This window comes from Chrysoperla carnea, chromosome 5, assembly GCF_905475395.1.
Source record: "Chrysoperla carnea chromosome 5, inChrCarn1.1, whole genome shotgun sequence".
NCBI classification, from domain to species: domain Eukaryota; kingdom Metazoa; phylum Arthropoda; class Insecta; order Neuroptera; family Chrysopidae; genus Chrysoperla; species Chrysoperla carnea.
In genome coordinates, this window is record NC_058341.1 from 60,042,103 (window position 1) to 60,058,267 (window position 16,165).

The following is a 16,165-nucleotide window of genomic DNA, read 5'->3' on the forward strand; positions in this document are numbered from 1 at the left end:
AGTTAAATTTGATGCGTTCTAAGAGCAAGTTCAACCTTATATTAAAATGTACCCGGGCTTGGATTTAAGTCGTCAATGTATTATTTTACTACTAGCATGATATTCGTCTGCTTCGCTGGAGGAATTTCTATTTTAAAAGTAAAGATCACTGCGTCATAGCCTTCATCTCTCTTTTGCTCTCACATATCCTTCTTCCAAAATACACGAAATACATTTTATTATGAATTCAAACTATTTAGTTTGAATTGAATTCGGGCGGATAAAAATGACAGTATCTTATTACTTATAGCCTATGTGTTATTCTGATGTATCAGCTATTTTATTGCAAAGTTTCATTAAAATCCATTAAATAGGTTTCGAAATTTTCCGTGAAAGCGTAACAACTTTGCATTTATAATTTATAGGGACTAAATTTTTTTTCCCCACGAAAAATAGCAAATTTTGCGGAAGATAAATATCAGGATATTTTTTGTGGGAGACAATGAAAAATTATACCCTTACTCTAATGCAACAAAATTTATAACTGAAGATCTTCAAAATTCGAACACATGCTGTTTGCTTATTTTATTACGTTGCAAATGTATACATAGAGGTAATAATAATTCCACTTCCACCTCCCCAAAAACCATGAATTCGTCTTTGTACATTTGATTGCCTGACCTGCACACAAACATATATGTACACAAATTGAACCAATCACAAAGACTTGTTACAACCGTCCAATCACAATCCATATTTAATATTATTATATATATCGTAATATTCAGTATAATAATTTTTACTTGTGTCCAGCATTGCCTTATTGTGCTCAAAAAAATAATTATCAATATTTGTAAAAGTGTGTTTTTTTTTTGTTGATATTGAAATTGTACAACACACACACTTTACAAGAACTCGTTTTTAAGACCACCAAAACGTAAAGCAAAAATCGAACACGTTTTGTGGACTACACGGAATCAAATGGCTATTGTTCAATATTATTGTGCATTTAAAAAATATGATTCATGCAATGAATTTTATATATTTATATCGTTGTTACAGTGGTATCAAATATGTTTTTTAAATTCAGTGCGTAATAAATAAATAAAAAGTATGGCTCTTCTAACTCGTTCGTTATCTTTGCATTACATTTTTTTTTTTTTTTGTTACTTGTTTGTTAATCACCAATCAGCTTTTATTTTAATCAACCGTAATATGTTAGAGGATGCGCACGCATTCGTCATATGGGGTGCCATAAAAATATAAATAAATTGTTCTATATTGGCTTCTTTGTGTGTTTTTCCTTTAAGCAGGTGAAATTCTAAAATTTTTTTTTATCATTTTGGAAACGTGTGGGGGGTACTCTTTGGAAATCAGAGAATTTAGGTTAAAGTTGAGTCACTCTCTTGAACAATTTGTTTGAATTTTACCTTGTGTATTATTATATGTGTGTGCATGAAGCGGGGGGTCACTTCAATAAATATTTTGAGCTTTAAAGCGTGAAATTATTGTATTATTGGAGGTCAGATTATATTGATCTTGAATGGTGTACGTTTTTGTTATAAAAAATTACTTCCGTGTTTGTTTTTTTTACAAGTTTGAACAAGTTAAAATTAAAATTGTCAAATTGAAATGTCATAGATTTTGCTTTTTTTTTCTGTGTTTTGATTCTTTTGAAAAATGTTTATTATAATCCGGTTTAAAATTGTAAGTAAACATAAAATCGTTTTGCTTCTTTATGTTTGTGAAAAAAACCGGGGGTCAATATAGCCAAGTTTTCGATATTTTGATGCACTATTTCGTAATAAAAAAAATTTTTTTTTTTTTTAAATTCTATTAAATAAAGATTTCTAATACTTTTTTTTCGTAATTTATAGCGAGCCAAAAGAAATAATGAAAAACGTGTTAATTTAAATTCTACGTTTATGGTGTTGTGGGAAAGCTACGATTGAAAATAATCCTGTTTGGGAGTTTTTGTCGCAAGATAACGTTTTTTGAGTCACCAATTTCATATAAAAGCTGTAGGTTTTCTTGATATATAAAGAGGACATCCTAAATTACGTGAGCATTTTTTTTTATTCAATGTAGACCCCCTCCTCCATCTGTAAAATTATTTTATATTTTTTTTAAAGTTGACATGAGTTTTTTTCGATTCTGCCCCCCCCCCCTCCCATTCCAATAAGTTTTGGTGAAATTTTCTTGAATCCCTCTTCCTTTGAGCTCACGTAATTTATGAATGACTCCCAAAAAGTTTACCATAAGAGTATTTGTAACGCTTGGAAACATTGATGCCACAAACAAAATTTTGTTATCGGTGTTAAAAAAACACCTAATTAGCCCATTTACGTTCGGCCGTTCATGAACACGATAGCTCAAAAACGAAAAGAGTTATCGAGCTTATAGTGTGCTCAAAGCGATTTTGACTTCGTAAATTACGATGTTAGTTTGGAACATTTTTTCGTAAATATCACTGTTGACACGTGGGGGAGCAAATTAGGACAAAATTTGGTGTCCATTTTCTTCAATATATTCAGTTGAAAAATTGCAAGTACCTTCAATTTGTGGTCTTGTAAAACATTCTCAAAAAAAAAAAATTTCTAGAAAATGATTTCGAAAACCAAATAAATAATTGTGTTGGTGTTTTAAACTCTTTTAATTTATTAAATAATGCAAGCACTGACAACGAACACTTTCAGGGTATTTCAACAGTTAACTCAGTCAATTGTTTGTTATTAAGTTTTTTTTTGAGATTACTAAGCATGAATATAATAAAATATTGATAATTATTTGTTATGAACTAAAGCCCTAATAAATGTTTGGGTGGAGCTGGTCTGGGTTTCGTGGTTTTTAGTCTTTGTTGCGATTGAGTTACGATTTCATGCCTCGAAGAAATTACTATTAATTAATGTACTCTTTAATGAAATCAAGTGGAGTTTCCATACCTCGTTTTTTTAAATTAATTCTTTAAAAAAATTTGGCCCTTTAAAAATGATAATTTTTGATTGTGTCTGAAAATATTTTAGAAAAAAAACATCTCAAAGTAGCTAATTTTTCCTACAATATATTTACATATTGGATTTAGACTCTTTAGACTCAACTCCGAAATTATTTTCGAATTATAATTCATAAGGACTGTTCCATTTAAATAAACAAATAAAATCAAATACGATCAAAATTTTTCTATTTTTTAACTGTTTAGTTGAAACAAAGATGTAATCGATAATTCGAAAAGTGGCCAACCTCGGCCTATATTTGTATTATCAAAATAAACGTTTGTACAAAAATTCAGTTTATTCCGTTAGATTCCGAGGTGAAACCCTAAGATGATTAGAGTATATAGCATTTTATAAGTGAAATAATTTTTAGAATCGGTTAAGTAATGGACTCAAAAGTGATTTTTATACAAACTTCCATCCCCTATTTCACCCCTTTAGGGATAGAATTTAAGAAAATTCTTATCGGATGTCTACGTCATACAAAGAACACACACTCCAAGTTTAAGGTCTTGGCGATCAGCGGTTTAGACTGTGCGACGTCCATTTTATATACAGATTTCAAGAGGGGGAGTTTTTAAAGTAAGATTCGTTGGCATGGGTGACCTAACATTTTGAGGATTTTGATAATCAAGATAAGATAATTCAAAGATACTCCTCTAGCTAGAACACAATAAAATAAAGATTCTTAAAACTATCCGGAAATTTAACAGATAAAAAAAAATGGACATTAACTCCCCTTTTTTTATATCACAGTGTGGGTCTTGACGAAAGCACTGTCGTCGCTAAATCGTCACGTTTTTGCTCAACATTCCGTAGAAAACGGCATTAAGGAAGAATTAACTGCAAATTTCAATAATCACGAATCTAAATTTTTCAACGACACGTATATGGTCTCATTAAACATTTCGTTAGAAAAAATATGCCACGTTGCCATTTCCCTGTTCACCACCCCTAGCTTAGGTGGACGAACAATTTTTTTTAAAATTTAACGTAATGTCTGAACTTAAATTTATAAAAGCAGAAATTTTTTGGCCTGTTTAATCTTCAGAAAGATGATGAAACAACATGATTGAAAATGTATCTACTTTTTTTAGTCATTTTTCGCAGTAATAAAAATAAAAATTTATGGCGTTTTAAGGTAGTTTGTTACCTAAAAAATGATTTAGTCAAATCAGCAATCATTTTTGAATTGTTTTTTTTTTACAATTTTACTGTTTTATTGATCATTAATGCATTACCAATAATTAACAATCGCAAAAACGTTTTTAAAAACTGTGTTGACTAAAAGTAACTGCCAAATTCAATGATCAACTGTTATATAAACATAACCTCAAAATTGCGTTTTTTTTCCTACAAAAGGCAACGTAATATTAATTTATATATTATTTTGATTATGAATGAAATTAAACATAAATATATAATATGTTATTAATATTTGTTGGCATTTAATTATGATACCATTCATAAATGCGTTTAATCTAAAGAATTTTTTACAATTCAAGTTTGCGTGCACAATGCGTTTTAATGTTTCCGATAAACAACAAAGATAGAAGCCAGGTGATAATGATAAAAATTTAAACAAAAAGTATGCGGTAATCGTTTTGAATTGTTTCTAATGTACGCTTGAGACTTCGTTCTATCCATTAAAAAGTTTTGTTTGGTAGCTTAAGTTTGCCGATTTTTTATAAACATTCGATTTCCGGAGTTCTTATAAGATCCCATATGTTTTTGCATAACTTTAATTATTTATAGACCGTGAACTATGCGGTAAAAAAAATTTTTTTTCTATGAACGTATTTAAGTATAATCTTTCGAATAAATAAATGTGGGATCAAGTTTAAGTGATTTGGGTAACAAACTAACTTAAGTACTTCAAGCAGTGTCAGGTCCAGGGCTTAAATAAAAAAAAATTTGTCTTGTTTTGCAAATTACAATTTTTTTTTTTTTTTTTAATTAAAACTGGCTTTAGCTACTGCTATACAGCCATTAACAATGGTACATTTAATTTACAATGAAAAAAAAAAAATAAAAAAATACATATATTAAAACAAAAAGAAAATTATTTTCGGTAATCCTAAAAAAAAAAATAAAATAAAGTAATGCATTAATTCATAAAGTTTAGGACAAATTAGTTTCAAGTTTTGACACACACGCACAAAAAAAGACGAAAAAAGTTTAAAAAAAAAGGGTGATGTAAAAAAAAGCGCAATTCTTATTTTATACTTATAAATTGTTAAACGAGGACACATAAGGAATTAGAAGGATTTTCGTCGTCGAGACCCGTCGAGACTTTAAGCAAAGGTAGATGACAATAAAAACATAGGTTGGGGGCCGCGGAAATGTTTACAATAGAGAAATGTTATGGTGGCATTACAGTCGAAATGTTTAGAAATTAATTGTTTGTGTTTAAATTGGGAGTTGGGTCTTGTTAAGGAATGTGCAAATTACAGGGAGGATTTCAAAATTGTTTAAGGATAGGAGGTGGGGCATATAATAAGGACCAAAAACACCCATACGGGCTAAGGAGCTTAGAAATATAGGTCTATATTGATTATAGAGTGGGCAGGCGAAGGGGATATGATTGATGTCACAATAGTGAAAGCCGCATCTACAATTAGCGCAAATTACTAAATTAATAAAAATTTCTATGTGAGCTAATATTATTAAGAGGTAGTACATATTTGGATACCTCATTTTCTCACTTTTGCATCCTAATTTTCTTACAATGAGGGAAAATTTTTAGTGAATTGTTTTCCCCTTTTTCATGACCTTAGTCTTTCTTGGTCATTTGCCGACCTTATGCTAATATTTTTTGTGAGCCTCACGGAACACTTTCAAATTTTTGTAGTAATAAAAAATGGACATGTTTCCTATAAAATTATACTCTTATTCCAAACCTTTATAATTTTCCTTTCATTAAATCTTGAAAATTCTACAATCGATATAAATATTTTGATGAATTAAAATTTTACAAAAACACTAAAATGCTTTTTTATTTTTATCTTATAGCAGCACAAATGTGATTTGAGATGAAACGTAGCGTTTCCAGCGCTCCTCGGCCGGACGCTACGGGCGCTCCTTCGGCAGCGCATTCAGGTGCAACTGTTTTAACAAACACACCAAATCAACAGAGCGCATCATCAATACGTGCACACGAATCACCGCCAATCACACAATCGAATACAAATCCAAATAATCCACAAAGTAGTACACAATCAACGGTATCGGCATATGCGGGTATATTACCCCATGGAACACAAATACATTCGACAGTGCCTAATCCAAATTCAGTATCAACACCATCAGTGGTACACATCACCAATGCAAATATAAATCAAATCATACGTCCAATTGCATCGAGTGGAGCTACTGCTACTGGTAATCCAACAATTCATACTTTGGCTTCAAATGTTGGTATAAATTTATCAGCACTTGGCACACCTGTTACGATACCTGCATCAGCGGTCAGTGCTGCACAACAAAGTGGTGCAACCAATCTTATTATACATCGTCAATCAACAAATAATTCTAATAACAATACAACTGGTTTAGTCCAAAGGTATTCTACTTTTTTCCAAATTCAGTGGGCAGCGTAATTTTTTCGTAGAAAATAGTGGTTTTGGAGTGCCAATAATAATAATAATGAAGGCCTCAAAGTCAGTGATTATACAGAACGAGCCAAAAATTATGAGCAGATGCAAACTGTTAGTATTAGCGTGTATAAAAAAGTCAGTTTAGTCAGAAAGTTTGATCTTTGAAATTACGCGCGTGATTACGCTTATAAGTTGGCAATAACAACTACTCGTGTTGAAAATTCTTGAAAATAGGAAAACTATTGGATCTCATATTTTAAACTATTTTTAGAACTTTTTTACCTTTGACATTTTTTCTTAATCCTTAGCATTTTCAAAAAATTCGTTATTTAATATTGACAAAATTAACGACTATTGTGTAGTTTTTATGTAAAATTTTGTCATTAACAAGTTTGACGATTGTCAAGTAGTTTTGATCAAATATTAGAAAACCAATTGATTTTATATTTTTGATTGTTTTTAAAACTTCTAAAAGATAAAGAACTAAATTAGAAGCTAAAACATCGATTTTTTAAAATATTTTTTAAACGCCTATATCTCCAAAACGGCGAGAAAAAAGAAAAAAAGGGCCAAGATACAAAAAATGTTTAAAATAGTCAAAAATATAAAGTCTGTTGGTTTTCTAATCAAATATTTGATCAAAATCTAGATTTCCCGCTCGGAAATAACAATCTTAACTGAAATACTTGCTATCATCTCAATGTCTCATCGCCCAAATTTTTGGGAGCGACAAAAAATCTTCATTGGTACTCGAAAACCTTTCTATGAAAAAATTACTGTACGCCAACCTCTTAGTTTTCTGAAAAATATTATAAAATTTGTGTGTGTTTGTTTTGGACTTGTAGTGGTACAACTGTTAGTGGTGGTGCTCAGGTATCATCTAGTAGTAACGTAGGTGTAGGTGGACGATTTAGTACAGTGATACCAACATCATTACATTTAAATAAAGTTAGTAACATAGCGAATATCAATCAAATAACTGTTAGTCAAGCGACTGCAGCACAAATACAAATAGCAACTGGAACAACTGGTACTGGCCCAAGTGGAGGTGGTGTTACAAATCATAGTGTATCAAATACTACACCACCATCTACTGTTACATTAGGACAGCATCAAGTTGTAGCACCTGGGTCAAGTGTTGCTATTGCTACACAACTAGTCACAACATCAGCAACACCGCAACAATCCAATCCAACACAACAGCATCAAATTGTATATTCACCAAGAGTACAACAAACTGGTCGTCTTGTCCAGACCACTCAACAAAGTGCTGGTAGATATTTTGTTTTGTTTTTTTCTTCTTCATATTTATATACCTCTTATATACTAGGCGGGCCTTTTTAATAATCTATACACCTAAATTACTCGTTAATAAATCAAAAAATTACTTCTCTCAACATCAACATCAAACTCTGCAACTTTTGATAAAATTGATCTAGGATTTTGGGGCAAAAATCGAAATTTATTTCGAAATATCCTAGAGTTCTAATTTATTATATTTGATAATATTTATAATAAAACAAACTTAATAACATCGCAAGTATTTTCTTAAATGACGCACTTTGTTCTATCTTATTACAAAAATACTCTCCTATTATACTCTTTTTTTTCTTACAAAGGAAAAAAATGAGTACTTTAGTACAAAAGACGGTATGAGGTCGAACTTCACTAATCTGATAACCAGATGAGACATATTTTTTATGCAATTTTATTGATTTATAAACAAGCCTATCATAGTTTTTCTATCGAAAAGTGTTTATGACTATTTTTAATTAAATTAATTTTAATCATTTTTTTTTCTATGAAATCTGCCTTGTCTTATCAATTTCGATTGGTTAACAGATCAGTATAGATCTGTTTATACCATATGAACAGGTAAGCCAATACAGGTAATTACACCGATCTGTTAATCATTCGAAATTGGTATCAGAAGAAAGATAATTAAATTACGAAAATGAAGGTACCTTTCATGGAAAAAATTGATTAAAATTAATTTAATTAAAAATAGCCATAAATACTTTTCGATAAAAAAAAAACTATGATAGGCTTGTTTATAAATCAATAAAATTTCTTTAAAAGTGTGTTTCATCTGGTTATCACATGGATGAAGATGAACCTTGTACCATCTTTCAGACCAATTAAATTTTTCAAGAATATAAAAAAAAAACTATTCAAGTTTTCAAAGATTGTAAGGTAGCAACTCTGACACCAAAAATGTATCAAAAGAAGTCTTAAAACCAATTTAAGAGATTCGTTTAGACTGTCTTTTAAAATTTTATAATTTGTTGAATTGTGAATTGAAATGAATGATTTGGTTTTTGAAGTTATATAAGTTTTGGCAAGATAACATTCAAAATTCATCAAAACACGCATTCCAGATATTTGCATCGTTTTATAATAAATCAAACATATAAATTTTAAATTTAATTATGTAATGATTAAAAAGTTTTATAAATTTCAAGTAAATAGTATCTATTTGAAGTACTGATGTTTTATTATACACGTACCTAGTACTACCCACCTCTGATTTGGTACAAATTTTGTTTTTAAGAAATAATTGTAGTATGTCACACAATATAGTCCAATAGACCGACAAATTTTTGCTGATGAATTTATCTAGAATAGAAATTTTTAATTAAAATAAAATTTAAGTAAAACCTGCATAAATAACATACAGTCCCAGGATAAAAATATACCCAGAAAAAATACCATATACTTATATAATTTTCTATTTATTTTCTAGGTTCGAAATTAACAAACTCAAATAGCGCATCAGCTGAAACAATGCAATCATTAGCACAGTTTCAAACCACAGCTGTTGCATATACAACAGGTGGACCATCCGGACCTGGGAGGCCACCATCAGTACCTGTTAGTACACAGCCACAATTATATTCCACGGGCAAAGATCCAGTTATACGACATAAAGTAATTTTGTTTTAAATTTTATTTTTTAAAATCATAAATACTGGAAGATATTTTATATTTTTTATATTACGGCTTTATCTCTTCACTTAATTCAGCAATGTAAAAAATCTTAATAATTGTTTTTGAATTTTAGTTTTTTATGGTAATTAAGAACCTACAATTATTGATAGCAAACGCATCTTTATTTATAAAGAAGGAGCATTATCGCGTAAAAAATCTACTAAAAAATAAAGTTAAAATTCTACTAAAGGCCAATTAATCTTTTACGTAAATATAAATTTACATTGAAATTGAAGCTACACTGGAATCTCGATAATTCGAACGTTATTTCGAGTTAATGAGTTTTCGACTTAACAAGTAGTTCGAGATACAGATGATTTAATTGCTAAAATTTCTACTTAGAAAGGCGCAATTATATTTTACCAACTAAGACTTACGGAGTTTACTTTTTAAAATTCCAAACAGTATAAATATGTACATCAAAACCTCACAGGGAAATAACATTTTGTACGAATTACAAAGTCTACATAATTCGAGGAGGGACCAGAGGGACCAAAAATACTTACTACATGACACTTTTAAGCCAAAGAAGCATTTCAAATAATTTCGGGGTACATATTCCCACTGCTGGAGCCTTCTATCTCTTATGATGAGATTAAGTTGGCTGAATGTTTCTCGGGGCCCTATAAACACGTTTCAAATAGTTTCATTAATATAAGTTCTTTCCCAGTTTTTCCATTATCGACACTTCCGGCATATTCATTGTATTATAAGTAAATTCGAATAAAATATAATTATAAATTCTAAACATTGGCCTATTTTTGGTCCGAATTTTAGGAGCCCTTTTTTAATATAAACCTTTAAAAGTTTTTTAAAAGATTTTTTTTTTTGTTCTTTTATTACTGTTATTTTGTGTTAAAGTTTTTTTGCACCTTTTATTCAAAAATAATGTTTTTTCTAAAAAGTTTCTATTCAAGTCGAAATATTTTTAAATTAAAAAATCATCCAATTATAAAATATTATATATTTTCCATGTGTATAAACACTGCGGGTACACATGTTGTGTTGTAAAATAATTAAGAGTGCATTGAATTTTGGTTTAAAAAAAATAATAATGTTATTATTAGATATCGCGTGAAAGATAATAATTCCGATAAAAAAATACTCCAGCATTGTATGATAAAATAAATAAGTTTTGTTTATTGTTGATTTATTAATATAAAAATATTATGTTATGGTTAAAGGTTCAAATGGCTTCTATTACACAACAACAAACAGTTAGTGGGACAGGCCCACAAATTAGTACAACATCGAGACGTTTAAAGGTAGAAGATGCGTTATCATATTTGGATAAAGTTAAATATAAATTTGGTGATCAACCACAAGTGTACAATGATTTTTTGGATATTATGAAAGAATTTAAATCAGAAAGGTATGTACTTGAATTATTATTTTGTTAGGAATAAATATGCATTATTTTTTGGAATCTCTTTAATTTTAATAATTGTAAAATTATATTATTTAATAAGCAGATCCACGTGGAATAGCAAGTCATTTAATACTTGCTAAAAATTTGTAAATTAATTCTACGTTAGTTAATGATTAATCAAAAAATTAAAGAAACAGTAGGTTTCCTGGAATTTTAATGAAATAATTAGTTTATAAAATTTGAATTTGTACATGTAAGAAAATGGGGATCAATCCTTTTTTTTGGTTATGAATTCAATATGAACAATTGTAAAAAGACTTTCTTCTTAACCCCCGAACCAAAAAAAAGGGATGTTATAAGTTTAACCGCTTTGTCTGTGTGTGGCATTGTAGCGCCTAAACGGATGAACCCATTTTGATTTTTTTGTTTCGTTTGAAAAGTAATATAACGGGGAGTGTTCTTAGCTACGTTTCAAGTGCGAGTTTATTGTTCCGTACCTGGAACGACTAAAAAATAGGCATTGATCTTCAAAATCAGTTCAGTTTGGAGATGGTTCTAAAGAAAAAGGTAATTTAATGGAGAGAGTTTTTAGGATGTTTCAAGTGTGAGTTTATTATTCCGTACCCGAAAAATTTCTTGGGGGTTTTTTAAATTTTGTAAATTTCATTTGTTGTTCACTATGATTGAAAAAATAATCAGCTTTCGATTAAAACAATAAAAAAAAGAGGATAAATTTTTTTTATGAAAAGGATCTCATCGATCACATGGTACTTCGATAATCGGCAACATTGCAAATGATTATTCAAAATAATTTATAATATATTTTTCTTAAACAAATGATAAGAAATAAAAGTAATTTTTTAAATTCTTGGTACTTGGATTTCCTTAAAATTTAAAAACTAGCTATTCATGTATGTGCCCATATTAACCACACTAGTATTTCCAGTTCAAAAAACATCAAAATAAAAAATATTAGATTTTCAAAAAATTGTTTAGATAGAAAGAAGTGTATATTTTATTTTCTACAAAAAGTCTTACGCATCCACTCTCAGAGGGACAATCGACCTACTTGGAAAGGCAAAGAAATTTTGACAATCTGAAAATGTCACAAAATAATCTGGGAATATAAGCCTCGTCATAAGAGATTGTAATCTCTAGATCTGATTATCAATTTTGACTACACAAGCTTGGTTTTTTGGTTTCTTACCAGGGTATACAACTTCCGTCAAGGGTTTTTTTGCTACAATCATGGAATGATCAGGGAATTTCATACTTGCGTATGACAGAACAACATATTACTGGAAATCACTACATCAACTAAAAACTGGAAATGCCAGAGAATTCAAATTCTACTGGAAAAGTCAGAGAATTTTATTAGTTTCGTATAAAAAAGTGGCGCATGATGTGTTTGTAATATATTTAATATTACGATTTTCTCTGTTCGTTATTTGTAAAATTTGTGTTCCACTTTCTTTCAAAGCAATTTAAAAGTTATAATTTGATCACGGAATTTTTGAATAATTCAACTGGAAAAGCCTGGGGATTTTGTTTTAAAAAACAGTGGTCTTCAAATTTTGCCATATGTATTCAATAGATAAGACATAATAAAAAAATTAAAAATAAAGTTTTCAGTCCCGAAGCAGAAAAGTAGAAAATGAGGCACCTGGTTCTGTCATAATCTTACTATATCATGACTATAACTAAATATTTATTAAAATTAAAAAACTAAAGATACGCAGCTGTTTGTGGTTTTACCTGTTTCCTGTTTGATAATTTCAGGTTGCATAACCAGGAATAAAATTCTTATTTTAAAATTGTTTTTATTTGTTACAGTATCGACACACCCGGTGTAATAACACGAGTGTCAACACTATTTAATGGACACCCAGAATTAATTGAAGGATTTAATACATTCCTTCCACCTGGATATAAAATTGAAGTGAAACCAAGTAAACAAGGGAATGCATATCAGGTAATTAAATTTTATTTCTTATTTTTATTTTTAATTTGCACTAGTTTCCAACTTGTATTTAACTGATTTGATAGTTGTACAAGTAACCAATGGTGCAAAGAGCATGGATTCAATAAAAAGTGAGATAAAATTGTATTGATAAATTTTGTTTCGTACCATTTTGAAACATGATTAGAAATACGAATTATTATTTCATTCAAAAAGTTTAAAACATTGAAGGAGAGTGATTTATTTACGGAACAATAAAATATTAATTCGAAACAGAATTCAATCATCCTAAACAATCAAATAAAATAAGACACGTCTAAGAATTTAAAATACATGTACAGTGCAATTTAAATTATTTGAAATAACAAGTCATATTCTAAGTGAAAATTTTACTGTAAATCGGCGATCTTTATGAAGAGTGTAAACCGTGGATTATTCCTAGTAATCCAATCACGAATAGCAATTTCTGTAAAATTCTTACGAAGAGTAAAACTATTCATAGATTTCTCATGACGACTAACACAACCTGTCGATTTCTTACGAATACTGGTATAACTTTATAAGTAATTGTTTAACTTCTGAAGTAGTAAATTTTTAACACGAACCTTTTTCATCTTACAGTGTTGAAATTTGAATAAATATTTTATGTGCTACTTAGGCAAAATAGCTGATAACTTAGGCTAAATTACAACCAAAGATAACCAAAGGGCTCGAGATTTGGCCTAATGTATGTCAAGAAGTTTTTGAAAAAAATCTTCAAACTATTTTACATAAACTTTTTCCTAAATACATTAGATTTTCATATTAGCGGCACCTAGTTCATGAATGGCGAAGCAATGGCACACGGCACATTATTTTGGGCACGCCACTGATCACAAATTTTCTATGAAGTTTTATATTACGAACGAACGCGAGTGATCCAACGAACGCGTGCTCGTTTGTTATTGTTGTTACATTGTGGACTTCAATTGCCATTTTGAAATAAATCACAAATCCGTTAGTCATAAAAACAAGTCAAAGCAAAAGAAATTAATTGCAAGTTCAATGAAAGAGAATAAACAATCAACGTCTATGATTACAAAAATTGCTTTACGAGAGCGGCAGATTACGCGACTGAAAATGTCATTGCTCGTCATAATAAAGTAAACCTTTTCAAAAGGATGAGTTTTAACTTCTAGCATTTCCCAACTAAGAGAGTCAGGCGGTTAAATAACTGCAGAGAATTTAACGGGTTAATTTCCAATAAAACTCTTATAATTTTGTCCTATCTGTTCGTTTTAATTTTTAAAATTTTTACAGCTTCCCCTTAAGTGAATATTGCACTAGATGGAATGTAATCCCCAAAAGAAGTTACAAATTCACAACATGTATTGTGCAAATGGCAAGACATTGAATTCTGAAGATAAAATCTCTTAAAAAATCTCACCTAATATTGGCTTAAATGGGAAAAATAAAGAAAATTTGATCTATTTTACAAATTTTCAGTTAAATATCTTTGTTTTCTTTTAAAAAACGTAATATTTTTAAAGCTGTTGCTAAATATACTAATTTTATATATTTTATATTCTAGGTGTCTGTTAGTATTCCATCACCTACGCAAAGTACAGCTACTGTTGTGCATACCCAACAAGGTATTGCAAAGAGTGGTTTAGCATCACCACCGATGAACACCACACAAATACAAAACAGTAGTAGCCATCCAACCGGCGGTGGTAACACCAAACAAGGTGGTCAGCTAATGCAAATCGTACCAAGTTCAACAATCATACACACAACAATACCATCAAATTTGACGTCAGTGTCAGGCGGAGGTGCTGGTAATCCATCATCTACACATTCACAAGGTGGTGCTATAGCCGCGGCAGCTGTAACAACTCCATTACCTCAACAAATACATCAATCGGTTTCAGCTGGTGCAACTTTACCACAAACCAGCCCTGTACATTTATCGACATCAACACCAGTGAATATGCATCATGCAGCATCATATCAATCGAATGTGAATTCGACAGCATCGTCCAATGTACCAAGCAATGTATCACATAGCAATAATAATGTGCATCATATTACACAGGTATGGATTTCATCTTAAGGGTTTATTGTATGTTTTTGGTTGTATGTATTAGTAGATTTTTAATCTTTGGGATAATTTTAAGAAAATGTTGAGAATTGGTGTACAGTTTGAACTTCGTTAACCTCTTAAGAATTAATTTGAATCCAATAAATGAGAATGTAGCATTATAAACGGTTTTCAGAGAGTATATTCCAGATTTATTGATCAACAAATTAGAGAATCAATGTTAAATAAGTCAATAAAATATTTACTATAAAACTATACATACATGTGGCTATAGGTTTGGGATGTATGATGTTTGTTTAATGTCATTTATGAATGGGGATGTTGTGATGCATATTATAATTTATAACATTACAAGCAGATTATTTTCGAAACACACACTTTCACATCCTGAAGTGAGGAACTTATTGTACCAGTAGCGTGAAATTATTGTGTTTATCAAAATAATTCCTTTAACAAGTAAATAAATCATAGTAAACGTTTTAACTTTATATCAAAATTTTCTATTTTCTCAGAAATAAATGTACGATGTACGTAGACTATTGTACATCGTACGTTGGCAGGAAATTATCGTTTATATACGATAATTATCGTACGGTTCCGAACCCTGCACAGACTGCGGAATACCTCACTATTTATTTTTATTTCTTTATTAAGCAATATATAGTTAATATAGTAAATAATATGTAACATTGATTCCGTATTAGCAATTATTTATAACACAATATGTAAGATACGCTTTTTACTAGTTTTTGTAAGTAATATTAATCCCAACAATACTTTTTATAAAAAAACATCTACTGCTCAAATCATTCTTAACATAAGCGCAAGTCACTGATAAGACAAAGGTTTTTGAACCTTTTATTAAGGTTTTGAACCCCTTTAGTGATAATTGATTGGTATAAACTTATTTAGTTAGCTTTTTGAAATTTTGAACAAGTATTTTTTTAAAAAAAAGTTCGAAGTTTTATTGGAGCAGTAAATATTAGGTTGTTTTGAAAATTTTGTCCGTTTCTATGAGTCTACTTTAAAATGAAATATCTCAGTGAATACTTATTTAATCGAAATAAGCGCCATTTGAATCATTGTATTTATGCTTACTTAACACACGTCGTATAATTCCTTCGGCATAAAAATTAGGTGCTCCTGATTCGATGAAGTCAACGAAGGTCGTTTTTGCCTGATCTTGATTGGCGAAGGTTC

The 16,165-nt window shown here is 29.9% G+C and overlaps 1 protein-coding gene across 1 annotated transcript in view; it reads left to right on the forward strand.

Annotated features, from left to right (window-relative positions):
* Positions 1-16,165, forward strand: part of LOC123301658 (paired amphipathic helix protein Sin3a) — a 39,556-nt gene that overhangs the window by 2,487 nt on the left and 20,904 nt on the right. The window contains exons 2-7 of the mRNA XM_044884497.1: positions 5,985-6,534; positions 7,414-7,841; positions 9,312-9,496; positions 10,741-10,928; positions 12,759-12,897; positions 14,456-14,959. Of these exons, the coding sequence (XP_044740432.1) occupies positions 6,005-6,534; positions 7,414-7,841; positions 9,312-9,496; positions 10,741-10,928; positions 12,759-12,897; positions 14,456-14,959 (1,974 nt within the window). The 5' untranslated portion in view covers positions 5,985-6,004. The remainder of the gene's footprint in view (positions 1-5,984; positions 6,535-7,413; positions 7,842-9,311; positions 9,497-10,740; positions 10,929-12,758; positions 12,898-14,455; positions 14,960-16,165) is intronic.